At 43.4% G+C, this 27,974-nt stretch overlaps 2 protein-coding genes across 2 annotated transcripts; one reads left to right on the plus strand and one right to left on the minus strand.

Moving 5' to 3' along the window:
- Window positions 1–1,154: 1,154 nt before the first annotated feature.
- On the minus strand, window positions 1,155–13,301 carry BAG1 (BAG cochaperone 1). The gene is made up of 8 exons (XM_040632324.1): window positions 13,220–13,301; window positions 12,527–13,102; window positions 11,019–11,147; window positions 9,027–9,109; window positions 7,206–7,319; window positions 4,937–5,044; window positions 3,905–3,967; window positions 1,155–3,379 (listed from the first exon to the last, which is right to left on the minus strand). The coding sequence occupies exons 1-8, from the start codon at window positions 13,299–13,301 to the stop codon at window positions 3,290–3,292; spliced, it is 1,245 nt and encodes a 414-aa protein (XP_040488258.1). The 3' UTR covers window positions 1,155–3,289.
- Window positions 13,275–27,014, plus strand: CHMP5 (charged multivesicular body protein 5). The gene is made up of 8 exons (XM_008695111.2): window positions 13,275–13,474; window positions 14,205–14,309; window positions 15,685–15,731; window positions 17,639–17,732; window positions 17,867–17,938; window positions 21,435–21,543; window positions 24,062–24,174; window positions 26,312–27,014. The coding sequence occupies exons 1-8, from the start codon at window positions 13,406–13,408 to the stop codon at window positions 26,360–26,362; spliced, it is 660 nt and encodes a 219-aa protein (XP_008693333.1). The 5' UTR covers window positions 13,275–13,405; the 3' UTR covers window positions 26,363–27,014.
- Window positions 27,015–27,974: the final 960 nt, after the last annotated feature.

Consider the following 27,974-nt stretch of genomic DNA (forward strand, 5'->3'; position numbering starts at 1 on the left):
ATGAGGAATCCCAATGATTTACACCTGGACAATGTGCCAGGTGCCAGGGATCACCATGGGAATACCTAATTCCCCGCGTTACAAATGTGGAAACTTGGCCCTGTCTCTGGAAGAATAACAGTGGGCCCCTAAAGGCCCTATCTAGGGCATGTGATCCTGCTGCCCTGGCCCATTACTGATCGGCCAAGAAATTCTCCACCAGGATTTTTTGAATCACAAATAAGGAAAGAGGCAGTTCCTCTCTGGTAGTGAAGCTGTCAGATGTGTGAAGTGGGGTTGCTGACAGCCATGTTTCCCACTTTGTGGAAGAAGCAGGATTGAGAGAATGATGCCAGCATGCAAAGAAAGAGGTGCAGAGAGTGATTCCAGGCTGTGTTTGAATTCCTGAAGCCCAACTGCCCTTGAACATCCCAAGGCCATGTGGAATAACTTGACATCCTGCCAATAAATTTTTTTCTTTCCTTTTTTTAAAAAAAGGTTTATTTATTCATTTAGAGAGAGAGCGGGCAAGCGGGGGGGGGCAGGGGGAGAGAGAATCTCAAGCAGACTCCCTGCTGAGCACAGAGCCCCATGCGGGGCTCAATCTCACGACCCTGAGATCATGACCCGAGCCGAAACCAAAAGTTGGATGCTTAACCAGCTAAGCCACCCAGGCGCCCCAATAAATTTTCTATTTCAACAGACTCTTTGGAATTCAGTTTCTGGTGCTTTTAGTTAAGAGTCCCAACTACCAGAGGAAGAAGGGCTTCTCAGAGAAGGTAACGTTAACGCTGAATCTTAAAGGATAAGTAGAAACTGTTGACTAAACAATGTATGAGAGAATTCTTCTAGCTCTGTGAGGCTGAAGGATGTTTACGGGATCACAAAGCCCCATTGGCTCCCCTTATAGTAGGACTGGCCATGTCCCAGAAAAGTGGGCAGCTGAGGAGTGTTCTCTCCCTGTTCACAGGCAGAGACACCCTGTGGATGTGCAGATCTGTGGGGGTGGGGGGGCTTGTACACAGGCCCCAGTCACCACCCTATACACGGGCCCAGTCGCCCATGCCTCTCTTCTCCACCCTTAAATCAAACGATGGCTGTTGATGCTGTAAATTCCCGTGCTGACAGAGTGTAGCCGTGGGAATTTCATTGTAGATGTGTGCGATCAACATTCATTCATTCTCCAAATATTTATTGAGCACCTATTGTAAATAGACAGTGTGCTTGAAATATGCTGTGAACAAGACAAAGAAGCCCCTTAACCCAAGAAATTTAGAGTCTAGGGTTAGAGGTAAATATTAATCAAATAATCCCACAAATAAATCATGGTTTATCATGCTATTTATCATAAAGAAAAGTTATGGCAAATTGTGAAAGGATATCACCTGGGGGTTTGATATGTTCTCTGACAGAAGATGAGGTTTCTCCATGGAAGAGACATTTGAGTTAGGTTCATAACTAGGTAACAGGAGTTACCTAGGAAAGGGGTGGGGTCGGGGTGGGAAAGAGATGGTGAGGAGCTGTCCAAACAGAGGAACAGCAGAGACCCCAAGGCAGGAGAAGGCACAGAGCATCTGGAAGACCAGCGTGTCTAACAGCAGACAGCCAACAGGCCAGTGGCTGGGGCTGAAAGGGAGAGCACACAGGGTAAGGACTTGGCCTCTAGCCTCAGGGGACAGACATGCTGAGATGTGCACTTTATGACCACTCCGGCTGCTCTGTAGAGAAGCTGCTGTGCAGAAGGCCAGAGGGGAAGTGGAGAGCACCAAGGGAGAAGGAGGGAGAGGGACAAGGAGAGGAAGACAGAGGGGAGGGAGAGAGCCCATGGTGTGGGGAGGCGGTATAGTGAAGAGTGTGGGCTCTGAATCAAACGACCTAGCTTTATATCCTGGCTTTGCCACTTACGACCTTGAGAAATTACCTAAGCTCTCTGCTTCCTCACCTCGAACACAGGGACAGTATCTGTCTGCCTCTTAGAATGTATGAGGATTAAATGACTAATATACCTGAAGAACTTAGTACCTGGCACACAGGGACTTCTCATTACATGTTTTGGCCCAACGCCACACAGCGACCATATAAAAACTCAGATACATACTGAACTGTTGATTCAAGTGGGAAGTGGGCCAGGCTGGGCTGAGCCTCATCCACTTGCTCACCCCTATCCTAGGTCCCGCCTGCACAGGCCTAAAGTAAGGTCGGCCTCAGAGTGGCCTATTGGAAGCCTGTCTCCTGGGCACTGTGTGAAAAAATGGGGTGACAGCAGCTGACCCGGTTAAGAGTTCTAGGATACAGGGCTACTTTTGACTTTATTCAACACAAATTATAGCTAGAACTACAGAAGGCGTTTGCTTTTCATAGTTCATCAAAAAAACATTTAAACATTTTTTGCTTGCTGATGTGTACATAAACTGCTTTTTTAAAAAAGTAACACTGGAGGGGGCCACAAAACAAATAGAACAGCCTTGAAGGAAACATTGACCTCAGAAGGGTACAATGAACAGAAATGCCTTTGAGGAACACTTTAGAAGTTCATGGTTGCCTTCACCACGTGCCTCACTGTGGATCCTCTCTCTATCTCCCGCGAGCCCTACTTGTGACCTGGTTTCAAGCAGAGATTCAGTCATTACTAGGTTCTAACCTTCTAAAGATTTACTTAAGGACAAGCAAGTCCACACATATCAATACAAGCCCTACCCCAAGAATGCGCCTCTGAGATCTAGGGGCCTGTGGTTGGGCAGGGTCACTGGGAGGTAAGGACACCAACCTCACCAACAACCCAGCCACCTGTTCCAGAATTCGGTTACAACGAGGGATACTTGGGACTACCCTGTGTGCCAAACACCTGTTCTGAGCCACTCCCAACATTCCTGACTAGATGTAACCTCCTGGTGATTCTGGGTTACATCGACAGGCTACAGAATCAACAAGGGCAAAAAGTCCTCATGAATCTGAAGATGGGGGTGGCCTATAAACCCAGAATTACTCCAACACAAATCAGAGGTCTCGCCAGCCCAAGAAAATACCCCAACGTCGAAAGAGCTGGGAAGATGGGCAGGGGAGGCCCTCTCCAGAAAGGTGGGCTGCCGGACGGCACAGCCACACAGAGGCAGAATGAGAAAAGAGACAGAAGCTCTACTTCGGACTGCAGACAATACTTGTTCACTGAGAACAGGGGTAAGTGCAGGAAAACTGGCAAGTGGCCAACTATCCCCAGCAGCCCTGGAGAAATCAGGTCACTTCTATCCTGGAGAGGGCAGAGCTGGTTGGCGCTGTTCTTCAAGGCAGCCCCGCCTCTCTCTGCCTCACCTCACTCGGCCAGGGCCAAGTTTGTGGACTGTAGCCGCTCTGTCTCCTGGCAGATGTTCTGCTCCACTGTGTCACACTCCGCTAGGAATGCCTGAAACACGAATGCCAGACAGTGAGGGACCATCCAGGGCTAGCCGCCCCCTGCCCAGGCAAGGCTCTTTGCTCAGCCATTATGGGGAACCCGTGGGTGACTGACCCAAAATGGGCTGTGGAGGGAGGGAGGGAGCCAGCCTGGGTTCCCAGGTAAGGGGAGGGAGGCAGAGGGCAGTGTAGGACCAGGGTTTCTGGCAACAACCCCCGAGAAGGGTGGTGAGGACAGGAAGCCTTGCCACTGTCCTGCACAATTTCAGGGAACAGTGTTCACATGAATAGTGCCTCCTGGAATTGTGTAATGTGGCAGTCATACTGTTCTCTGGTAATCTTCCTCCCCAGTCAGTTTAAATTCAAATATAATTACAGGGACATGAAAGGAGCTCTTTTCTTATTTCTGGGCTCATGAAATAACAACCAAAAGAAAGTCCATACCACACATCACACCTCTACCCTATCCTACTCTGAACAGATAAACACACACACCAACACATTAAACGTTGTAAGGCTTCACCACACAACTCACCTGAATCCTTTTCACCAAACCCTTCCTTTTCAGTCTACTGTCTTTGAAATTTTCCGGCAGAATCTGTGGAAAAATAAGTTAACACATCAATAATCTCAATAAAAGTGATGTAACAACACAACAAAATACCCACAGTACACCAACATGAATGAGGGGTGCATGTTCAGGAATGATGTCCCTTGATCTGTATCCTACATGGCCCTTCCCATAACTCTCACCCCTATAAAAGCTCCTTTTGTTCTCAGTGTCTGGGCCATGGAAACTGATCTGTAACATGGACTTTGTCCTTTCTCTGTTTCCTATGTACATGTCCTGGCCATGCCATAAGCTCACTGTGCTTCTTTACAACCTCTCTGACTCCCCTAGAATCCCAGGCAAAGTAATTCACCCTCAAAAATGAGGCATCGGGGTGCCTGGGTGGCTCAGTTGTTAAGCGTCTGCCTTCAGCTCAGGTCATGATCCCAGGGTCCTGGGATTGAGTCCTGCATCAGGCTCCCTGCACAGTGGGGAGTCTGCTTCTCCCTCTGCCCCTCACCCCCGCTCGTGCTCCCTCTCTCTCAAAAATAAATAAAATCTTTAAAAAAAAATGAGGTAGCAGGCTAGAAATATCGTTAATGTCATTCTATAAAAGGGAATGTGGGAGTCGATGATTCTCACCAGTCTCACAAGAGCTGGGTCTGACTGACTTCTGTATAGGTAATGAGCCCAGTGGGCTATCAGTCACGTGAGTAGCACGAAGCCTTTGTCTCTCTGACCATAAAATCACAGTCCATTTGGGTCCCAACATTGTGAGGATTAGGTGCTTTCAGCATACAGACATAAAAATGACAAAAGCCCTATGTTGGTGGGACATGAGTGCCTAAAAATCTGGAACTATCTTGTCTTTCTGTGTATCCACCAAGGACTGAGCAGTGTCTGGCACACAGCAGGCGCTTAATATGCTCAGACAATAAGGGTGCATTACTGAAAGAGTGATACTGACTGAAACATAGTCAAAGGAAACTAGTTCTTCTCAGCTGAATGTGTACTTACCAGTGTGTCAATCTCTTCCAAGATCTTCATAAATTGCTCGATTGTGGCTTTTACTCTCCTATCGAGTTTGCAGAGAGCTTCAGCTTGCAAATCCTTGGCCAGGAAGCCCTGTGCAGGAATAATGCATTATTGCAATACTGTCAGCCTCGAGGCTGACAGAAAACTTGAGGCCAAGGCACTGATGAAGCAGCTACACCCTGAGCCCACATGCGCCTAATAGGTTGGGCCAGACCTCAGACCCGCAACTTTATCTCTTGGAGAAAAGAGCCACCCCATGCACTGGAATAGGCTGCAGGCCACTCTAGCTCACATGGCCCACTGCGGCTGCTAATGCCTCCTGGGGCCTGGCTCTGGTGAAGCCTCCAGCCACCAGTGTATACCCACACGCAAGAGGCAGACGTTAAGAACGCAGGGTGTAGAGTGACAGGCCCAGACTTGAATTCTGACTGCCATTTACAGGCTTGAAATCTTGAACAGTTTCTTAACCTATCTGAGCCTTAATTAAGTCCTCACTTTTAAAATGGAGATTATGGTACCCACACCCCAGAGGGTTACTATGAGGATAAAGAGGAACATATATGTAGACTCTTAATATAATTCCTGACACAGACATGTGTTAACAAACGGCAGCATTTACATTGCTTTTATTAAATTGTCTTGCTGTTTATTCACATTGCTTGGCCTAGTGATCAGTTAGCTGGTGACAATGGGTAGACAGCCGGGATCTCCGAGGATGTTTATCAAAGACGTAAATCTGACCACATGCAGTAAAAGCTTTAAACATTAGCCAGCAATTCCAAGTCAAAGAATTTATTTTACCCCCAAAAAATAATCAGAAATGGTCAAAAAAGATTTATGTCCAAGGATGTTCAGAGAAGCATTAACACATAATGCTAAAATAACATCAGGTGATGAACAATACAGTATTGGTTAGGGAAACCATGATACATTCATATATGTTACAATACTATGCAAGTTTTGAAAAGTATGATCATTTTTTTTAAGATTTTATTTGACAGAGAGAGAGGGCGAGTGAGCATGAGCGGGGGAAGGGGCAGAGGGAGAAGCAGACTCCCCGTTGAGCAGGAGCCTGACACAGGGCTCAATCCCAGGACCCTTGGATCATGACCTGAGCCAAAGGCAGACACTTAACTGACTGAGCCACCAGGCACTCCAAGTATGGTCATTTTTAATGACACAGGAAAATGTTTAATTTTTTTATCCAATAAAAGAACAATTTACAAAGCGTACACAACACTATATCAACTTTTTTAAGATGCAAAAACATATTCCAGTCTTTAGTATTGGTTATCTTTTGAGTCAGGGCCATATAGGTATTAATGCCCATATGTTTACCTAAAAGTTATACAATTAGTATGATCACTTTTGTAATTAAAACAGAAACCTACATCTATTAACATTATAAACTGAGAGGGAAAAAAAATATGTGGTTTGGGGCTAGTTCACAATCTTACTTAGTTTAAGATTTCATCTATCCATTTGAAAGAGGGAGTACAAGCAGGAGCAGCAGCAGCGGGAGAGGGAGAAGCAGGCTCCCCGCTGAGCAAGGAGCGCGACATGGGGCTCGATCCCAGGACCCCAGGATCATGACCCAAGCAGAAGGTAGCCGCTCAACCGACTGAGCCACCCAGGCGCCCCCTTACTTAGTTTCAGTACCCCTTCTCTAATACAAGGAATTGAACAGGATTACTCCCCGCTAAGATCAAGCTCAACTTGGACCTTTTATGCATCAACAAAATGTTCTTTGTCTTGCTAAACACATCATAACAGCTGGGCCTGAGAGAAGCTACCTGTTCTATTTCAGACAATACATGATCCTGGCATGGCAGGTGCTCTCCTAGGAGCACGAACGGATGCTGGCTGGGGTCTGAAAATAGCAATAATAATAACAGTTATAAAGCACTTAGTAGGCATCAGACTCAAACTACATCATCTTTTCTACAGTTTGTTTGTTTTTTTAAGTAAGCTCTATGCCCAATATGGGGCTTGAACTCACAGCCCTAAGATCAAGAGTCACGTGCTCTACCGACTGAGCCAGCCAGGCGCCCATCAAACTGCATCATTTAATCCTCACACCAACCCTAAGAGGAGGTACCATCATTTTTCCCTTTTTACAGATGAGGAACTTGAGACAAGGCAAACTTGCCCATAGTAATAGAAAGGGTAAAGCCAGGATCTGAACCCAGGGAATCAGACTAGAGAGCCTGCCCTCACAGCCACACATCTGTATCTCCCCAAAGAGAGTGACCTGTTGGATTCCAGTAAGCTCTTTATTCAACTCTTCCAGGTGGGCAGCTATCTTCTCCACAGACTTCTCCAAATCTTTCAACTTCTTTAGTTCAATCTCTTCCTCTGGACTGTTCTAAAATGTTTAAGAACAGAATGAAGTCAATAATCACGAAGAACAGTAGCTTCTGACTGGAAAGAAAAAAAAATCTGACCGCAACTGGGCTAAACCACTCACCTTGAAAAAATAGCCTTAACTCTGCTGCTTCTTGGAAAGCAAGCTGGAGGGTTACATATGAAGGTTTTCTACCTACAAAGACTCTACACTAGAGAGGATACTAAGTAAACATTCTGCAAGGACCCAGTCAGCTTGGGCTGAGAGAATGGAGCCAATTCAAGTGGGGCTGATCAGCAGCTGACTCCAGACTGAAGCTTCCAGGGGGAACAGATTACGGTGGACACCTGTGAGGAGTCGGGAATGGTGAGACAGGTGCAATTCTACCGTCCCTTTAAATGAATGCGTAAGTGCCACCCACCAACTGAGCTCTCCCATTTAATAAGATGATGATAATGATGAATACTTCTGTTGAGCATTCCCTCCACTATACTAAACACTTTATCTGTACGATTGTTTTAAGCCTTACTACAACCCAGTGAGGAAGGTAGTGTTTTAGATGATGAAACTGAGGTTTAATGTAAAGTAACCTAAGGTCACACAGCCCAAAAGAGGTGGAACTGAGACTTGAATCAGACTTGGCTTCACACACCCCAGGGCAGCTTCAATTAGGGGTTCGAGAATTTCTTCAAACTCAACCCTTAGGTTCTGCCCATTGCCCAGAACTATTCTCCCTGACCCTTGAGAAAGAAATCTAGAATATTTCGCCTTCTCTCATCTAAACAATACGTAGTCAGGGCCAGCAACTTCCTGCTTTTATACTACCCCAAATTGTTCACATCGTTCTTTGTGGCCAAATCCTGAGTGCCATCCTGGCTGTTCTGTGGCTGGACTAGATCTTCTTTGCCTCCACGTTGCTAATCTCTGCCCTCTCTCCACTCTGAATCAGCCACCTCACTCAAAATAAGGAAACTTCCTGACCAACAAGTTCACTGTGTCACAATGCAGGGCTGGCCATAGCCCTCTCTCATCACTACTGGGGCTACTGTCTTCACTAACTGGCTCTTTTTCCTCCCTTAGTTCTTTTTTTTTTTTGTAAAAGATTTTATTTCTTTATTTGACAGAGAGAGAGAAGCTGGCTCCCCCCTGAGCAAGGAGCCCAATGCAGGGCTCAATCCCAGGACCCTGGGATCATGACCTGAGCTGAAGGCAGACACCTAACTGAGCCACCCAGGCGCCCCTTCCTCCCTTGGTTCTTTAGTCTGAACCTTTCTTTCCAGCCAAAGAGGGCTTTCCCTCGTGGAATACTTTAGTGGAAAGGGTGTTTAAAGGGAGAGAGACTCATGAAATTTGCAGAAGACTTCTTTTAAAAATCTATAGGCTTATTTTAACAAAAGTTTCTCTTGCAAATCCCCTCCAAGTCAGTAAGGCCTGACTCAGGCACCATTTTAACCAAATTGAGATACACCACCATTACAAGAGCTACGTTATTAAAGCAGCATTAACTGTTCATAATTCCCAGAGCAAAAGCAATAACCAACAGGAGCCGGAGGGCATGAGAATAACAAACCTAGCAACCCCATCAAATAAACGGAACTATATCTGTTTAGAGAGAGCTATTTCACTAATGTAGAATCTGGGTTCCCAATTTGGCCTTTTAAATAGAAATATGTATAAAAGAACTTAGTCATTTGATTCTGGGGTATTCTGGTAGAAAAAGCAATTTACCTTCTTCCCAATTAACATGACTCGGCAACCATTTTGTATTCCGAGTGCTGACAATGGCTTCTCCATTTCCTTCAGAGATTTTCCTGAAAAGAGACGTTATGCCAAGTGGTAACAATTGTACAACACTAAAAATAGATTTCAGTAAGTGTGTTCACTAATGAGAAGAGGATAAATTGGTTAATTTTTCCAAAGGTATCTTGATCCAGTAATTTCACTTCAGATTTTATCCTAAACAAGTAACTGGACAGTGCCTGCACAGTAAGTGTTATAAAGTAATCTTCAGTGCAACCTAAATCATAATAGTGAGAAACTAGAAAGAGACAAACATTTAGGAACAGGGGGCTAATTAACCATACATCAGTAAAATAGAAGACTTTGTAGGCACTAAAGCAATTTTTCAGGAAACTTCAACGCCACATTAAATGTTGATGGTTCAGTTTTATAAGAAAAATGTTATAAAAACTGTATAGTCAATATAATCTGTTTTGTCAACTACACACACACACAAATAAAAACCCACACTTCAGGATGCCTGTAAAAATGGATAGAAATATGCTAAAATGTAACGAGAGGTTTTATCCAGAACATTTTCTTCTTTGTGCTTTCCTCTATTTTGAAACATGGATTTCTACTGCCTTTTATAATTCCATAATAAAATGGTTTTAAAAAGAAAACACAAGGGGCGCCCGGGTGGCACAGCGGTTAAGCGTCTGCCTTCGGCTCAGGGCGTGATCCCAGCGATCTGGGATCGAGCCCCACATCAGGCTCTTCTACTATGAGCCTGCTTCTTCCTCTCCCACTCCCCCTGCTTGTGTTCCCTCTCTCGCTGGCTGTCTCTATCTCTGTCGAATAAATAAATAAAATCTTAAAAAAAAAAAAAAAGAAAAGAAAACACAAGGAGTTGCATTATGACATATAAATAAAAATGCTTCCCATCAGGGTGCCTGGGTGGCACAGCGGTTAAGCGTCTGCCTTCGGCTCAGGGCGTGATCCCGGCATTATGGGATCGAGCCCCACATCAGGCTCCTCCGCTAGGAGCCTGCTTCTTCCTCTCCCACTCCCCCTGCTTGTGTTCCCTCTCTCGCTGGCTGTCTCTATCTCTGTCAAATAAATAAATAAAATCTTTAAAAAAAAAAAAATGCTTCCCATCACTAAATTCTTTTTTTTTTTTAAGATTTTATTTGTTTGAGAGAGAGAGAACATGAACAGAAAGAGGGACAGAGGGAGAGGGAGAAGCAGGCTCCCCACTGAGCAGGAAGCCCAGACACGGGGCTCGATCCCAGTACCCTGGGGCCATTCTGTGAGCTGAAGGCAGATGCTTAACTGACTGAGCCACCCAGGCACCCCCCCCCATCACTAAATCCTTTAAGGGATAAATTCGTGGGATGAATTTGGCCCCATCAGACACCATGATAACGAGTTCCCATGGGAATGGGAAGAAAGAATGGGGATAGAGAGGGGGTGGGGCCTAGCAGAAATCAGCATCATCTACTGGGCCTGCCACATCCAGGCCTCTGGTAAGCTTGTTCAACATCTTCTGTGTCAGCACTATGCTGAGCACTGGACACAGCAGTATCTTCCCTCATAGAGTTAGTTATTCTAACAGAGAAATCAGATATTCAGCAACTATGACAATTATTTAATAGTAATTCCAATACAAGTTATGCAGAAGAGTTGGTAGGTAGTGCCATATACACATATGATGGGAAGAGGATCTGACTTAGCCTGGGAAGACTACCCATGTGCTTGCACCAAAAATGGTAAGATTTCTGCCATCCTCATGGGACACTTCAACTCTAATACCTGTCCAAGTGTTTGAAAATGTCCAGTACATAGTAGGTCCTCAATAAAATGTGTTGAAGGAATGGATGAATAAACAAGCAAATAAGAATTATCGCAGTTTAAAAACTAAGAGTTATCATTAGTAAGGTTAAGTAGTTTTAAATAGGCCCTTTAGCCATAAAGACTCAAAGCTGGAAGAGAAATGCCTACCCTTAAATATAAGTTTCTGAAAAGGCAGTGGGACTCCTGTGGCCTCTTCAACAACCTGGGCCAGGTCTTGGACAATTGGCTCACTACAGCCCTGTTGCGGGGTAACATGAAGATCGTGCTTCTCATTGCCTGGGGAGAGAGAAGAGTGTTTGATGAAGAAAACTCTTTCACATAAACCAATACAGGCTGACACTTTATTATATTTATTTACCCAGCCTTCAAGGCCCAGTTCATTTGCCACCTACTCCAAACAGCCTGTCCCCCCATCTTCCCAGCTTTGTCTGGTGACCTGTTCGAGGATTTTTGTTTCCTCTATAATAATAACTAACAATTTAGTGATATCAGCTAGCATTTTAAGCACTTAACATGCATAAAGGAGTGGCGGGGCTCATTTCAAACATTATCTAACTTAATTCTCAGAACACCCCCCTGAAGTGGGTACTACCTATATTAATCTGCCTTTCACAGACAGATAAGCAAACTAAGTTCAGTCCAGTTAAGAACTGCCTATGGAGACTCAACTGAGGAGTCAGAACTTGACTTCAGATCTGATTCCTAAGGCCATGCTTTTCATCACAAGCCATCTGCCTCCTGTGGCCTAACTGCCCTGTACTCTGTAATGTTCTTGTCTCCTTTGCTGTCATGAGTAAGGGATTATTTTTCCTCCAAGTCTGTCCCACTGGGCACACCTGGGCACATACATGGTTGGTGCTCAGTAAATAGACAATGAGTGAGTAAATTCAAACAGCAAAAAACTTCTTTTTCAACCAGGAGCGTCAATTCTTTTCCAGGTTGTGGACAGTGAGGAGACAGCCCATGCCCAGTGCATATGCCAAGCCTTGAGCCTGCACAAGAGCCCCATGAAATTAATGGGACAGGTGCTACCAACTCTACTTCACAAGGAAGAAACCAGAAGCCTAGAAAGGAGATATCCCAAGGTCATTCAAAACTGAAGGATCTAGAATGCTGGTCTTCAGATTCTGAGGCTCTGGGGACTCTCCTAGTCCTGGGAAGACTTTATAGACTCAGCTCTTGAGACGACTGACTTTGTTTAGATCCACGTCAACTTCAATAGTTGACAGACCCAAAGGGTGCCCAGAGTGTATGCTTGGAGCCACAGCCCACTCAAACAACGGACATGAGTTTAGGCTCAGCACACACATAGGTGTCCAGACACAGCAGTCATGCACGACACGGCCAAATACAGTCCTGATACAAAGACCCACAATAGCTGCGCAGGCACACACTAACACACACAACCAGGACGACGACATGAAGCACGGACACCGAGGATAAAACAAATGGCCTGAGTCAAAATACACTGGCCACTGGAAAGGTGTGCTGACACAAGACCCGCCCCAAAAGCCGGACAAACACAAACAAGACGCCACACTTCAGGACGCCAGAACCAACACAAGAACACACGCTTTTGGAGGATCCCCGCCGGACTTTGGTAGCCCCGCACCGCGCCCACCCGGCACGGAGCCCACCCGGTCGTCCGAGCTCACTGTGGGTGACGGTCACGCTGAGTCCGGCTGCCGCCATTTCCTCGCTCTGGGCCACCTCTTCGTTCCGGACCACCTCTTCGCTCCGGGCCACTTCTTCGCTCCGGGCCACTTCTTCGCTCCGGGCCACCTCTTCGCTCCGGGCCTCCTCTTCGCTCCGGGCCGAGCGAGGCCGCACTTTCTTCACCCGCGGCCTGCGAGCGCCGGCGGCGGCGCCCCTGGTGGATCTGGCATGCCGGCTGGCCGCACTCCGGACGGATGATCGCTGAGAGGGAGGCGGGCCGCGCTCGGCCGGGGGCACCGACTGGCGCGGCTCCCGGCCCGGCCGAGGGGCGCGCCGCCGGGGACCCAGCCGCCCCCGTTCGCCTCGCAGTCTCCGCGCGCCACTGCGCTCCGCCAGACCCGCGCTTGTTGACCACCCAGCGGTGGGCGCTAAGCTCGGCGCCTCGCAACCCTGCCCGGCTACTTCCCCTCCCAGCCCCACCCCTGCCCACCCCGACCAGTCCCGGCCCGCCTGGCCAGCCCGGCCCGCCTGGCCTACCGGCCCCGCCCCTCGGAGCAGGCCCCGCTCTGGCCCCGCTGTATTCGGCCAAAGCTGCCCCGGCCCCACCCACTCAACTGAGGCCCCGCCCCGCTCATCTGGAACCCCGCCCCACGCCCTTCACCGAGGCCACGCCCCTGCCGACTGTCCGCCACCTCCAACCTCCCGGAGCTCTCCTTCCCCGGAAGGCCGCGCTGAAAACCCGGAAAAAGGGTCGGGAAACTCCAATAGGCACATTGCGCTTGCGCAGGGGGGCCGGAAGTCAAGGAGGAGGCGGAGGTGACTCTGCTTCCGTTTCTAGTTTTGCTCCAGTGTTTGGGTTTTCTTCGTGGCCGCCCAAGATGAACCGATTCTTCGGGAAAGCGAAACCCAAGGCTCCGCCGCCCAGCCTGACTGACTGCATTGGCACGGTGGGCACTTGACCACGCATAACTAGACTCAGGAACTCTGGTCCCGACCCCGCCCACCCTCGGCTCCAGGCTCCTACTCCTCCATTCCATTCTCGATTCCGGACACTTCGGCCCTCTCCATCTCACCTTCGTTTCTGTTACCCAGGTCATTCCTGACGCCACAAACCAGGGACCCCTTAACCCTACTTGCGCTCAACCCCTCTGAGGCCCGCTGCCGTGTTTACTTGCTCTTTCCTTCTCCTATCCCCAACCAGCCATAGGCCCACATCCTTCCCATTTCGTCCAGCCCGACCCTTTCCCCCTTTTATCCTTCATCCCTCTCCCACCTCAGGATCCTCAACTTGATATCCTAGGTCAATCGTGGATCTCAATAACAGAAAATTCAGAACTGTGGCCCCTCATATTAAGCCACTACCCTCTATCTAAGCAAATAGCGTTAGATTTACAGCCCTAGCGCATTTCACATATCTGGTTGAGACCCCAGCCTAACTAGTCTCTGATTGTAGGAGAATGTCAACTCAGCCCAGTGATTCCCAAATTCTTTTCTGCTCAAGCACTCTTGAAAGGGGCCCTAGAATATGAGAATCTTTGGAGTGGAGTATAGTTTATAAAAGCCTCCCAGTGTTTCCCAGTAATCTCCCCCTGGTTGGGAACCGCTTTCCCACTCTTCTTTCCTCTCCTGCCCTTTCTCATGTAAGTGTATTGTCCTAACAACCTCTGTTTCCTCAAGGTGGACAGCAGGGCAGAATCCATTGACAAGAAGATTTCTCGACTGGATGCTGAGCTCGTGAAGTATAAGGATCAGATCAAGAAGATGAGAGAGGGTCCTGCCAAGGTAAGGTAGGCGGCAGCTGCAGAAGGTGCTGCGACAGCCTGATTTGAGCACCTATGGAAGTAGGGCCCAGTAGTAGTCTGGTAAGGAGAAAACATGTGAGGGTGTATCCTTCAGAGAGGAGAATTTGCAGCTTGATACAAGAGGAAGGCTGGGGTTTGGTCTGGTGGAGAGAAGATGCTGACGACTGGTCCAGAAGCATGTACATGGGAATTAATACATTCTACTGAGAAGGTGGCAGTCTCAGAACAGTGAGTTGCCAGGCTGGTCACGTTGGGTGGGTATAATAGACTGGTTAAGGAATGGCATGCTGGAAAAATTACTGAACTAGGCATCTGGAGACCAGTGTTCTATTAGTAACACCATCACTATCTACTAGCTGTGACCGTCATAAAGTCACTTAATATCTTATTTTCCTTCTCTATTAGGTAGAAACATAGATTACCATATTTAAGTGCATAGACTGTGGATATAGAACTACCTCCTTTTTTCCCCATCTCTGTAACTTATTAACTATTTGAGCTAAGTTACTTAGTATCACTGAACCTCAGTTTCCCTATCTGTAAAATGGGGATAACACTACTTTATAGTGTGCAGATTAAATGAGGCAATTCACGTGACCTACCTAGCACTGTGTCTGGTACATAGAAACATTCATAAATAATAAATGTTAGATATTATCATCATCTGTGAGGTGATATCTGCTTTTCCTTCTTCATTGGAGGAGACAAATGTAATGATTTATGAAACAGTATAGAAAGGAAAGTGACAAGAGGCCTTTCTCAGCCATCTTAGTTGGGTGGCATGCAGCGAAGAGTAAACAGAGGCAGGAAAGCTCATCTAGACTTGAGATGAAAGCCTAAACCATGGTGGCAGTCAGGAAAATCTCAGGAAAATCAGTTTGCAAGTGAGTTCTGAAAATCAGTAATGAGATGACTGCATGAAGAGACAGAGGAAATGTAAGATTGATATAAAGCTTCTCAACCTAGAGAAATGAGAGATTGGTGGGACCATTGTTAATAATATTGGTGAGAGCAGATTGAGGATTTGGGGCCTGTTGAGTTTGGGTGGAGAGCAGAATGTCCAAGTTGGAAATCTCCATAAGGCAGCTGGATGTACAAATAGGCACTATCGGGGGTGGCCATGGAGACACTATGCACTAAAGGGAATGCAGTTCAGTACCCTGAGATGTGGGATGCAAAGACAGAGATGAGCTGAGGCTTAAAGACTATGCTTAGGAGGTGAAGAAGAGTCCAGGAGCCACTCTGTCTATGACTTTGAAGAAGAAAGTAGGTATGCAAGTCCAAGGATTGGGAGATTTCTTTTACTGTATGTGTGTTTTCTACTTCTTTTCACTAAAATCTGTTTTTCTCCCCAGAATATGGTCAAACAGAAAGCCTTGAGAGTTTTAAAGCAAAAGCGGATGTAAGTTACAAGGGTAACCTTTCCTCCAGCAGGTTTAACTAAAAGGGAAATGGTCTTTTTTTTTTTTTTTAAGATTTTATTTATTTATTTGACAGAGAGAGAGACAGCCAGCGAGAGAGGGAACACAAGCAGGGGGAGTGGGAGAGGAAGAAGCAGGCTCCTAGCAGAGGAGCCTGATGCGGGGCTCGATCCCAGAACACCGGGATCACGCCCTGAGCCGAAGGCAGACGCTTAACGACTGAGCCACCCAGGCGCCCCAGGGAAATGGTCTTTTATTCTTCAGTTTTTCATAATATTTTATAAGCATTCTTCATTTAGTTGCAAATTTCATTTACATATCGGGTGAGCTGGGTTTTTCTCCCCATGCGTGTTCAGCGTTATCTGTTGCAGCACTGTCCATCTAAACAGAACTTTTTGCTATGATAAAAATATTCTGTATCTGTGCTGCTCAGTAGCCACGTGTGGCTCTTGAGCACTTGAAAAGTGGCTAGTGTGACTAACGAAGTGTTATTTTACTTAATTTTTAACAATTTAAGTAGCCATATGTGGCTACTGGCTTCTGTATTGGACTGCCCAGATTTATAGGGTTTTCCTATTATTTACTTAACTAGAGTATGCCTTTTTGTCTGTAAAATTGAGAATCCTGAATCCTTATTCCTTCCTAACCAGAATAGATTTAAGGGTCCTTAATGTATTTTAGGTGACTATGTCTCAGTGTTTGAGCAGAAGCCAGATAGCATCTTTGGTACTTATCCCTGTGAGCTGTCCCACTGATGAGACCTTCTGCAGGGTTGCAGGGGTCAGATGTAAGCAGCTTATAAGGAACCAGAAAGGTTGATATCTCTATTTTTATTTTTAAAATGCCTTTTTATCAGATACCACCTTCCTCCTTTTAAATTAGGCAAAATTGGAAAAAGAAATGGTAATGATGAGAGTATGGTAAAACTATTCCTTCTTAGTAGGTAGCACTGCAGTTTTTAAGTAACTTTTTTTTTTAACAAAAGGAATGTATATTCATCATAGATGCTTGGAAAATACATAAACATGAACAGAAGAAAAGAACATTTACCAGATTCCTATTACCAGAAATAACCATTTTTAGAATGCTGATTTCTTAGTTTCTTTTCTCTGCTTGTGCATGCATGGAATCTGTGCACATAGCTTTTTAGAAGAAAAATTGAATTGTGTAAATAGAGGTTGATCCTTTCCACTTCACATTATATCATGAGCACTTCTCTCCTTTTATACATTCTTGGGAAACTTTACTGGGGTGGTGATAATTCTACCACCATTTGCCTGCACCATGAATTGACCAATTTTCTTCTGATTGGATAGTTAGATGGTTTCCAAATATTGTATAAAGACCATAGTGATGTAAGTCTTTAGTATCATACTTTGATATAAAACTTTATTTTAAAAAAGCATTTTGAACACCTGGTATTACATCAGGCCAGACGAATTACCTAATTATGGATACAAGATTAACAAAAAATAATACCTATCCTCAAGAAGTTCAGTCTACTGGAAAACCGGTTTAGTGATATGTATGAAGAGCCTTAAAAATCATCTTACCTTTTGCCCCAAGAATTCTACTTTTGGGGATTTATCATGGGAAATCGTTTGAAAAATCATAAAGACATATTAAGAGTACGTAGTAACATAAAACAGCAAAGGCTATAATATTAAGTGGAAAATAGTCTCATAACTAAGATACAAAGACAAAAGATTCAAGGGGTATACCAAATGATACTTGTGTTAGAGCGATTACATTGTTTTTGCCAGTTTTTCTATGTATTTAATTTTTTAAAGTTTTTTTTTTAATAAAATCCTATTTAGCATTAGAGATACTTTCTTCCTGCGGATTTCTATCTGGCTCACATTTACCATTCTTAATTGATTCTAAAAAGGTATGAGCAGCAGCGGGACAATCTCGCCCAACAGTCATTTAACATGGAACAAGCCAATTACACCATCCAGTCATTGAAGGACACCAAGACCACGGTATTTCCACAGCACCTTTTCCCATGATTTTATCTTATTTTTTTTACTCTTTTGTTCTTTGCCCATAGTATTTAAAAGACAATTTCACCAACATGGCTTCTTAAGACATTGTGTTCTCTCTTATCTTTTTTTAGGTTGATGCTATGAAACTGGGAGTAAAGGAAATGAAGAAAGCATACAAGCAAGTGAAAATCGACCAGATTGAGGTGAGATGTATACTGGTTTCTGCAAGAATGTACACTAGCTTTGGAAAAAATCCAAATGAATGTGTACGTGATGGAAAGAACACAGAAGACTGATTGACTCTTGGGCTTGCCATTTACTAATAGAGTAACTTTGGGAAAGGGTACCAAATGTCTCTGTTTCCTTATTAACACAAGGATCCTGATGCCACACATGGCTATTATGAGGATGAAATAAATGAGCTGGTGTGTTTACACACACAATACCTGGCACATGATAGACACTCAATAAATAAGTTGCCGGTTTCCCGTTACTTCTAACTCACTTAATGATTTTGAGTCTGTTTCCTCAATTGTGAAGTAGTGATGTTGCTACCAATCTCCCAGGTTTGTCACGAGTGTTAAATGAGGATGTATATGTCAGGTGTTTGACACAGTTCATGGAGTAGAGCTGATTCCCTTTTCTAGTAATTGTCTTTAGATATTTAATAATAATGCCATTAAGTTCTTAAAATTAACATGTCTTTTTCGATCGTGCTTTACTTGGGAGGTGAGCCCTAAGCACTTAGCTCCTCTCACCTCTAACAGCCCAGATGGCAAGCAGGGATAGCAGAGGGAGTGAGCGGTGACTGGTTAGAGGAAAGGGGAGTTTCTGCCAGTACCGTGGTGTTCTTTACTTTACCACCCCACTCCACCCTCCCACCCACCCCCAGTAGAATGTCTCTTTCTATCAAGGCAGGGACTTGATCGTGTTCACTGTTATGCGTTGAACAATGGCCATAGTTGGTGCTCACAAGTTTTTGATGGATGATGAACAAATAAGCACGAGACTATTAAAGGAGCTAAAGTGGTTGTGCCCGATTCAAGCTGTGTTTGTTGGTTGAGTATTTACTATCTTCCTGGCATTTTACTGCCTCTGAAGAGGTTTTCTCCAAGAGTGCAGGTCTTTAGTACAAGTGCGGGCATTCCTCCCATCTTACTTTTTTCATGCACCCCTCCTTGGACTCCCCGTGGCTGTTTCTCTAATCCTCCACCCGTCTCTGCTTACACGGAGTTAAGCTCAGTGACATCTTCCAGGACATTGACTGAGAAAATGTTCCAAATACATTTGCCTTATTTGCATAATACTATTTGGTAATATAATGAAACTGAAGTTCGTTTTCTGTTTATAGAGTTCCTTATGTTTTAATTAGAGCTGTTTAATGTAAACAAAATAGAAATTGTGGTCTTTCTGGGGTTTTTGTACGTCTCTCCATCTTTTATCTGTAGTTGTCTGTCTGGTCCCCTATCTGATTACCCTTTTCCTTTCTGCTCATAGATTTGCCCACATGGCAGGTGGAGAGCTCCTTTCTCTGCCTTTTGGCCTGTGTGTCTGTCTGTGTTGTCGGTTGGGCTATTTTGAATTTCATTTGTTTTCCTAAAATACTTTATAAAATATTTTCATTGTTTCATAACTCATTTTTTTGTATTTTGCCTGTGTTCTCTGTTTCTAGCCTTCCTGTTTTTCAGTTTCAGCACATCAAGTCTAGTGCTTGTATTTGTTTATATTACTTTTGTGTTCTTTATCCAATACTGAACCTGTTAATTCTTTGTGTGATGATTTTGTGTGTGTGTGTGTGTGTCTTTCTTAGAATCTATTGCAAGGGATCCTATTCATAAATGATTTGGGGAGGCTTGTCTTGATATGTGATAGCACAGTAGAAACTTGACTTGATTAGCTTACTGTTTTCACTCTTTTTTAGTTTTTGTTTCAGCCAGTGCTTCTCTGTGCAGTGAAATGTCACATGCATACAGTGTGGTAGTTTGGCACTTAAAAATACAGAAAAGCATAGTGTTTTTTTAAAAGTGTTTTTCATTTTACTTTCTGTCTTGTCTTCTTCACCTTTAAGTGGAAAAACCTCCAATTTGGGGTCTGGGAGGAGTTCTCAAATGTTTTGCATTGCTCTAAATATTCTGAAGGATAAATGGTGCCAGTTTGGACTTTCTGCATTATCAACACTAGTCTGTTCCCTTTCTGTGGAAATTTAAGTCTATGACAAGCACATTGTTACTCTCATATCCTTTTTTTTTTTAAAGATTTTATTGATTTATTGATTTATTTGAGAGAGAGAGCATGAGTGAGAGAGCATGAGAGAGAGCACAAGCAGAGGGGGAACTGCAGAGGGAGAGGGAGAAGCAGACTCCCTGCTGAGCAGGGAGCCCGACGCAGGACTCGATCCCAGTACCCCGGGATCATGACCTGAGCCAGGCATGACCTAAGGCAGTCGCTTAACCGACTGAGCCACTCAGGTGCTCCTTTCTGCATATCCTTAACACGATGGAAGATATTTAGTATTAAGTGCTTAGTGTTTTACATGTATTACTGCAATAAAGCCTTACAAAACCCTCTATTGAGAGGTATGGCTATTAATAATCTCATTTTACAGATGAGAAAATTATTGCTTAGAGACTTTATTTCTCATTAAGTAAGGCAAAATTCGAGCTTTCATTTGTCTGATTCCAGAGTCTGTGCTCCTAACCATTATATTAGCTGCCCTATATTATGCTGTAGCAGTTCTCAGCTTGGTTTTACATTATTTCTGGCCTCGTACTCTTCCAGTTAATCACAGGTAGATCATTCACAGATGACTTACGCTCTCAGTCAATTATTTTCACCAGCCTGGTTTTGGATATCAAGCCTATCCTGATTCCATTTCTGTTTCTCCATCCGGGGTGGGCCTGGTAGAACTTTTTGTACCACCCAGTTGTTTTCACTACTGTCTTTTTTCCCTACACAGTGTAGTCAGTCTTTGGCTGACTTAAGGAGATTAATTTGCTTGTCTGTATTACCTGCTTTTCTCCATAAACTGGAAACATGTTGATAGTGTAGATGTTGCTAGATTTAATGTTTTAGGTAAACTTTCTGTAATGACAGAGAGCTGATGGGCATCTGTTTTTGCAGTAGGACTTTGGATTTCCATGAGGCACCTTAAATTCAAATGCAAGATCACCAATTTAATTCTTTTTTTTTTTTAAGTTTATTTGTTTTTTTTTAGTACTCTGTATACCTAGGGTGGTGTTTAGACCCCACCCCAAGATCAAGAGTCGCATGCTCTTTGAGCCAGCCAGGTGCCCCAATTTAATTCTTCTTTATTTTTGAGTTTACATTTTATTACTGAAAAGGATTATATGGGTCATTGGCATTCACAGTTATTGTTAGGGGACTCTTCAGTTTTGTGATTTTTAGATAGTTCATTAAGCTCTCTTATACATTTAATTGGAAGGTTCATTCAGGAGTTATTCAGACCCATCCTTTAGAGGAGCACCTGCTCAGTTGTTGACTAAAAGCAGTCGCTAGGCAAGGACTGGGGGAAGGAAGGGAACTAACAATTGTTGAGAACTGGTATGTGCGCGGCATTTTATGTACATTATCTTTTTTAAAATTGCTTGTTTCTAAGATTCAGAGGAGAGAATAGGGTGGGGGGTAGTTAGAGGAAAATAGTAAGAAATGAATGAAAGCTGTCATATATATTTCTATAAGGACTTACAAGACCAGCTAGAAGATATGATGGAAGATGCCAATGAAATCCAGGAAGCGCTGAGCCGTAGTTATGGCACCCCGGAATTAGATGAAGATGACCTGGAAGCAGGTATGTTGTGGGAAAGACAACTGGGAAAAAAAAAATTTTAGACTCTGAAAGAAGTGATTTCCTGGGACCTTTACTAGAGAAATGCTAGAGAAAATGAATAAATAAAATCTTTTTTTGGTATTTTGGCACTTAAAAATACAGAAAAGCATAGTTCTTTTTTAAAAGTGTTTTTCATTTTACTTTCTGTCTTCTTCACCTTTAAGTGGAAAAACAAGGTTCTGTGAGGGTTCTGTGAGAGTTAGTTTATGGTGCAGTCTCTGGGCAAAGAGCTTGTGAGGCAGGCATGTCAGATTGGCAGGCTCCACCAACAACTCTGGGAGGGACAAGCTACAGCGGAAAGTCGGGGCAAAGGTCTCTGCTGACCTGGTGCTTGGTATCTAAATACTGCCTTTTCCTTGCCATTTGTCTTTGGATTTTGTTCTTCCTATTATTGAAGTCCTCTCCCCCAGAACAGCAGAGCAGATCAAGAAAGAGTCACTGGCAAATACTCAGTGTGCATCTACCATATGGTAGATACTGTGTTAGGTGCTGGGGGTTCAACACTGAAGAAGCAGATACTGTCCCTGCATTCATGAAGCTTCTCTAGCCAGGGGTAAGAAACTGCTTGTTTCAAGTAATTCATAGCAAGAACAAAAGCTGTTGGGAAGGAGAAGTGTGGGTTACTGTGGAGCACAAAGCTGGGGAATTTAACCTATTTGGGAATGGGGACAGGCATGGGTCCTGAAGGATGAGTAGAGGTCAGCAGGAAAAAAATGGGAGGGGTTGTTGAGTGGCCTCAGGGAGAGGAATCTTTACCCAAAGAAAACGAAAACACTAATTTGAAAAAATACATACACCCCCATGTCTATTGCAGCATTATTTTTAATAGCCAGGGTATGGAAGCAGCCCAAGTGTCCATCCATAGATGAATTGATAAAGAAGATGTGGTGTATATATATGCACAGTGGAATATTAGCCATAAAAAAGAATGAAATCTTGCCATTTGCAACAACATGGTTGGATCTAGAGGCTGTAATCCTAAGTGAAATAAGTCCGACAGAGAAAGACAAATACCATATGATTTCACTTATATGTGGAATTTAAGAAACAAAGAAAAAGATGAAAAAACAGACTCTTAACTATAGAGAACAAAGTGCTAGAGGAATGGGAGGGGGGTGGGAGAAATAGGTGAAGGGGATTAAGAGTACACTTAACCGTGATGAGCAGTGAGTAATGTATAGAATTGTTGAATCACTATATTGTGTACCTGAAACTAATAGAACAGTTAAACTGGAATTTAAAAAATAAATACAAATCTGAAAAAGTGATAGTGGCTGAGACTAAGGTGGTAATAGCAGAAACAGAGAAGTGGTTGTGGAAGGAGGGGAGGTCAAGGATGTCTGTCAGTGTCTAGCATGAGTAACTAGGTAGATGGCAAAAGCACCTCACACTGGATTTTCTGTCACATGACTCCCCAGTCTCAGTGGTTCTCCTCCTTCTCTCCCCCTCTCACCCCACCCCCATTCCTTCTCTCCCCCCGTAATGTTTTTGCCTAGAACCTTTTATTTTTTTCCCATTAATTTCTTTATTTCCCATCCTGAGTTTCCTGTGATGAATCTCTACCTGCTATTGTTATTCCTCTTGGTCACTTGTAATTCACTTCACCGTAGACTTGGTTTTATTTATTTATTTATTTATTTATTTATTTATTTATTTAAAGATTTTATTTATTCATTTGAGAAAGAGAGAGCGCACACAGGCAGAGGGAGAGGCAGAGGGAGAGGGAGAAGCAGAATCCCCATTGAGCTGGGAGCCCAACATGGGGCCCGATTCCAGGACCAGATCATGACCCGAGCTGAAGGCAGACGCTCATCCCTCTGACCCAACCAGGTGCCCCCGTAGACTTGTTTTTAAAGCCTGATTTCAGGGGCGCCTGGGTAGCGCAGTCGTTAGGCGGCTGCCTTCGGCTCAGGGCGGGATCCCGGTGTTCCAGGATCGAGTCCCACATCAGGCTCCTCCACTGTGAGCCTGCTTCTTTCTCTCCCACTCCCCTGCTGTGTTCCCTCTCTCGCTGGCTGTCTCTCTGTCACGTAAATAAATAAAATCTTTAAAAAAAAAAAATCCTGATTTCATGTGATGGTCATCAGTACACAACAATCTCTTGCCTCCTTTTGCTGCTTTCTTTCAAGTTCATCAATTAGTGAGAGAGAATTTTGTATATTTGTTATTGTCCAGATTTTCTAGTTTGAATTGGCCAAGTGATAGCTATAGACTCATGATGACTAGGGTCTTGTAAACCTGTGGGGAATGGTTGTTTTGTTTGTTTTATTTTGATTTTTGCTTTTCATAGATTTTACATCAGTTCCCTTGAAAGTTTCTTTTAATGGTCATCTTTTATTTTGAAAATAGAAATTGATAATTCTTTTCCCTTTGTTTTGAAATTTTTGTCTTATAACAAATAATTTGGCTAACTTTCTTAACATTAGCTAGCAATTTTGTTGTGTAAATTTTAGTGAAATGTTGACTATTTCAATCTCAGAGTTGGATGCACTGGGTGATGAGCTTCTGGCCGACGAAGACAGCTCTTACTTGGATGAAGCAGCATCTGCACCTGCAATTCCGGAAGGCGTTCCCACTGACACAAAGAATAAGGTGAAAGCCTTTTCTCTGTTAGCGATGCAAAATGGTGAAGGTTTATGCTTGATCACCAGTCTGGGAATCTATAAGGTAGTCTTAAGCTAGAACAAGGGAAGACTGTTTCAGTCATTATTTTGGGACCCCTTGCATTAAACTGTGCACAGGCTGTGTACACTGTGTCACTGAGGCCCAGGAGTGTTTTTATATATTAACAGTTTGTATAATTTACATAATTACAAGCTTGCAATGGGTTCTGTTTTTAGGTTTTAGACAGCGTTTCCTGAGAAAGTATTACTAACACATGCATGAACCATGCTAGGCAGCAACATGAAAGAAAGTCGTATCCTCCATACACACTGCTTAATTGTAGGGTGGATTTTTCTAATAAGGATTAATAATTTAAGTATAAAAATGTAGAAGGATTCTCATTTAACAGGGTAAAGAATCAGGACACCTGGGTTGAAGTCTCAGCCCCACCGCTAACTGACTGTGAGACCTTGGCAAATCACTTAACTGTCTTGAACTTTCCTGTTTCTTGCTTCTCTAAAATGCAGATAATTATGATCATCTCACATAATTGTTTTGTAGACCAAGTTAGATCTTGTATGTAAAAGGACTTGGCGAACTGAAAGCCCTGTTTAAAGCTGCATGGTTGTCATTACTAGAAACAGATAAAATTTTGTTACTTAATGAAATCCTGTTCACTCCGTCTTAGTTCCTGGTGTAAATGTCATTTTTTTTCTATTACCATTTGTCCTGTGTTGGCATTATCTCCCAGCGTGCACATTGAATGGGCAGAATCCTTGAGTGAGAGCCAGTCTCCTCAGCTCTGCCTTTATTTACTGTATGACTTGGAGCAAAAAAAAAAAACAAAAACCAAAAAAAGATGTATTTATCAATTTGAGAGAGAGCGAGACAGCGCAGGGGTGGGGGGAGGCAGAGAGAGAGAATCCCGAAGCTGACTCCCTCTCAGCACAGAGCCGGACAACCCTGAGATCATGACCTGAGCCAAAACCAAGAGTCGGATGCTCAGCATCCGCCTGAGCCACCCAGGCGCCCCGACTTGGAGCAAATTAGAATTCTTGTTTTCTGTCTGAACCTTGTCAGTTTTTCCCACCTATGAAATGTAGGGAGCGAAAGGTGGGGAGCAGGTACTTTCTCAGGTCCCTTCTAGCTAATTTCTATGAATGTGCATCTTTGCATACTGTACCCCTCCCTTCCTCCTTGAGTCTAGGGTAATCTTACCTTTCTCTGCTACCCATTCTACCCCACCCCACCCCTGCCTCTGACCATTTCAAGGTTCCAGTGCATAGGTTGCTTTTTCTTAGCATACCTGAAATAATTTTTATTAATGCTACCTACCACAACTCACCTTTTCAATACCCTGTAGCGTCTATGTTTCCATCTTCTATTTGTCACAGAGTCCTGAGTTAAATATGCTGTTGAGGTATGGTTTCTTAATTGATAATGGTATCACTGCTTGTAAGTTTGTAGTAAAGTACGATATGGGAGTAACTGCCTGTCCTAGGGCACTGCTCCTTTAAGGATTGGGAAGCTGCAAAAGGTAGTGGTTCACTTTAGGTATCAGAGTGAAAATGGGAATCTGGAGGCAGGGACTAACTCCTCAACCTTTCCTCCCAGACCTTCCCAGCCCCAACCCCCTTTTCCCCTTCCTAGGTTTACTCTTTTTTTTTTTTTTAAGATTTTATTTATTTATTTGAAAGATGAAAAGTGAGAGCACAAGCAGGGGGAGCAGCAGGCAGAGGGAGAGGGAGAAGCAGGCTCCTCGCTGAGCAGGGACCCCCCCCAATGCAGGGCCTGATCCCCGGACCTTGGGATCATGACCTGAGCCAAAGGCAAATGCTTAACCAACTGAGCCACCCATACGCCCCCCCAGGTTTACTCTGAAGCATCTGTTTCTTTCTCACTCTTCCTTTACCCTGCAAACGACCACCCATTTTGAGCTTTTGCAGTCTTTTCTTGGTTTATCACTTCCCCCTTTACCTTTCCTGAAAACGCTTTCTCATCTTCTCGGGGATTTTGGTGTTCATTGGTTAAACACTCAGAAATGAGCTTTGACTACTAAATATTTGTAATCATTTGTTTTATCAATTGAAAAACAGTAGTGCTGAATATTGCTTTCTTTTCACAGGATGGAGTCCTGGTGGATGAATTTGGATTGCCACAGATCCCTGCTTCGTAGACTTGCATCATTCAAGTACATCGCGTAAAATAAACACATATTGTGGGACTAGGAAATATTTATCTTTCCAAATTTACTATAACAGATTGAGGTTTCTTTCCTTTCTTCAAAGGAAGTTTAATTATGTTGCTCTTTTATTTTTTTCCATTGAGAGATTCATTGTTTGGGGGATGCTTTCTTCATACTAAATTTTTATTCCCTTTCTCTTATGAAAGACTAACTTACTTAAAAGTATCAGTGACTATGTATGACTTGTTTTCATTTATTAATAATGATTTGAAATAAATCCAAGGAAATGGAATCTTTAAATTCTAAGATAGTATAACTCCACAATCTCAAAATGACCTGACAAATTGATAAGACAAAGATGAGATTTTTGGGACCGTTCATAGTATGACTCAAAACCATTTTCTATTGTGGTATTATAGGTTGGTTACAGTGATAGCTTTTTTTGATGGGTTTCATTGTGTCTTGTGAGTAAATCATTATTATGTCTGATATTGGAATGGAATTATCACTACTGTATCATGAGTGGGATATTTTGGTTCTGTGGTTCCCTCAGTATTACAGCCTGACTTGTAATCAATAATGACTATTTCTTGATATTTAATGTATAGGACATTTATTTATACTTAATAAATATTTTTCAAAAGGATATAATTTTAATAATATCACTTCAGCCTAAAACCTCTAGTACAGAAAAAAAATTAATATAGTTTTAATGTTGATTCACCTAAAAACTCCACTACAGAAGTCAAATTTAAGTGCTAGCATCAGAGGAAGGAACAAAGAACAATCCAGGCCTGGGCCCTGGTCTACCATCTAATAACTTCTAAGCAGCCTACTCACTCCATTAAACTTCTGTTTTCTTATTAGTACAGTCATGCTTACCTCACAAGGCTTTTGTGAGGAATAATTGAGGTAATGGTCATGAGTATAGTTGACCTTTAAATAACACAGGTTTGAACACAATCTACTTCTACATGGATTTTTTACAGTACAGGATTGTAAATGTATTTTCTCTTCTTTGTGATTTTCTTAATAACATTTTCTTTTCCGTAGCTTACTTTATTGTAAGACTACAGTAAGAATACATATAACATACAAAATATGTGTTAGTTGTTTATGTTATTGGTAAGGCTTTTTGTCAACAGTAGGCTGTTAGTAGTTAAGTTTGGGGGGAGTTAAAAGTTATATGCAGATTTTCAACTGTGCCCTATTCCCCACGTTGTTCAAGTGTTAACTATACTTTGCAACTTGCTATTCTCCTGTGAAGGCCAGTAACAACAAAAAAAATAGGGGCTTCATTCTTTTCTTGGAAAGTGCCAAAAGTGCTACAGTCGGTCCAAACTCCTGCCATTAGTGGGGACGAATCTCACCCTCTCAAGAAACCTTCTGATGGGATTGAACATTGTGCTATTCATCATTACCTTCTTGAAACCTTCCTTGGCTTCTCTACAATTTCTCACTCAGCTCTTTAAATATTTCTTCCACTATAGTTTCAATCTTGGATTTGAGATATATCAAAAGATATATCCTTGAAATGTTTCACACCCAAGATTTTAAGTATTACCTGTGCACCAAGGACTCAAAATAACTATCACTAGCCTAG

Source organism: Ursus maritimus, unplaced genomic scaffold, assembly GCF_017311325.1.
Source record: "Ursus maritimus isolate PB19 unplaced genomic scaffold, ASM1731132v1 scaffold_17, whole genome shotgun sequence".
NCBI lineage: Eukaryota > Metazoa > Chordata > Mammalia > Carnivora > Ursidae > Ursus > Ursus maritimus.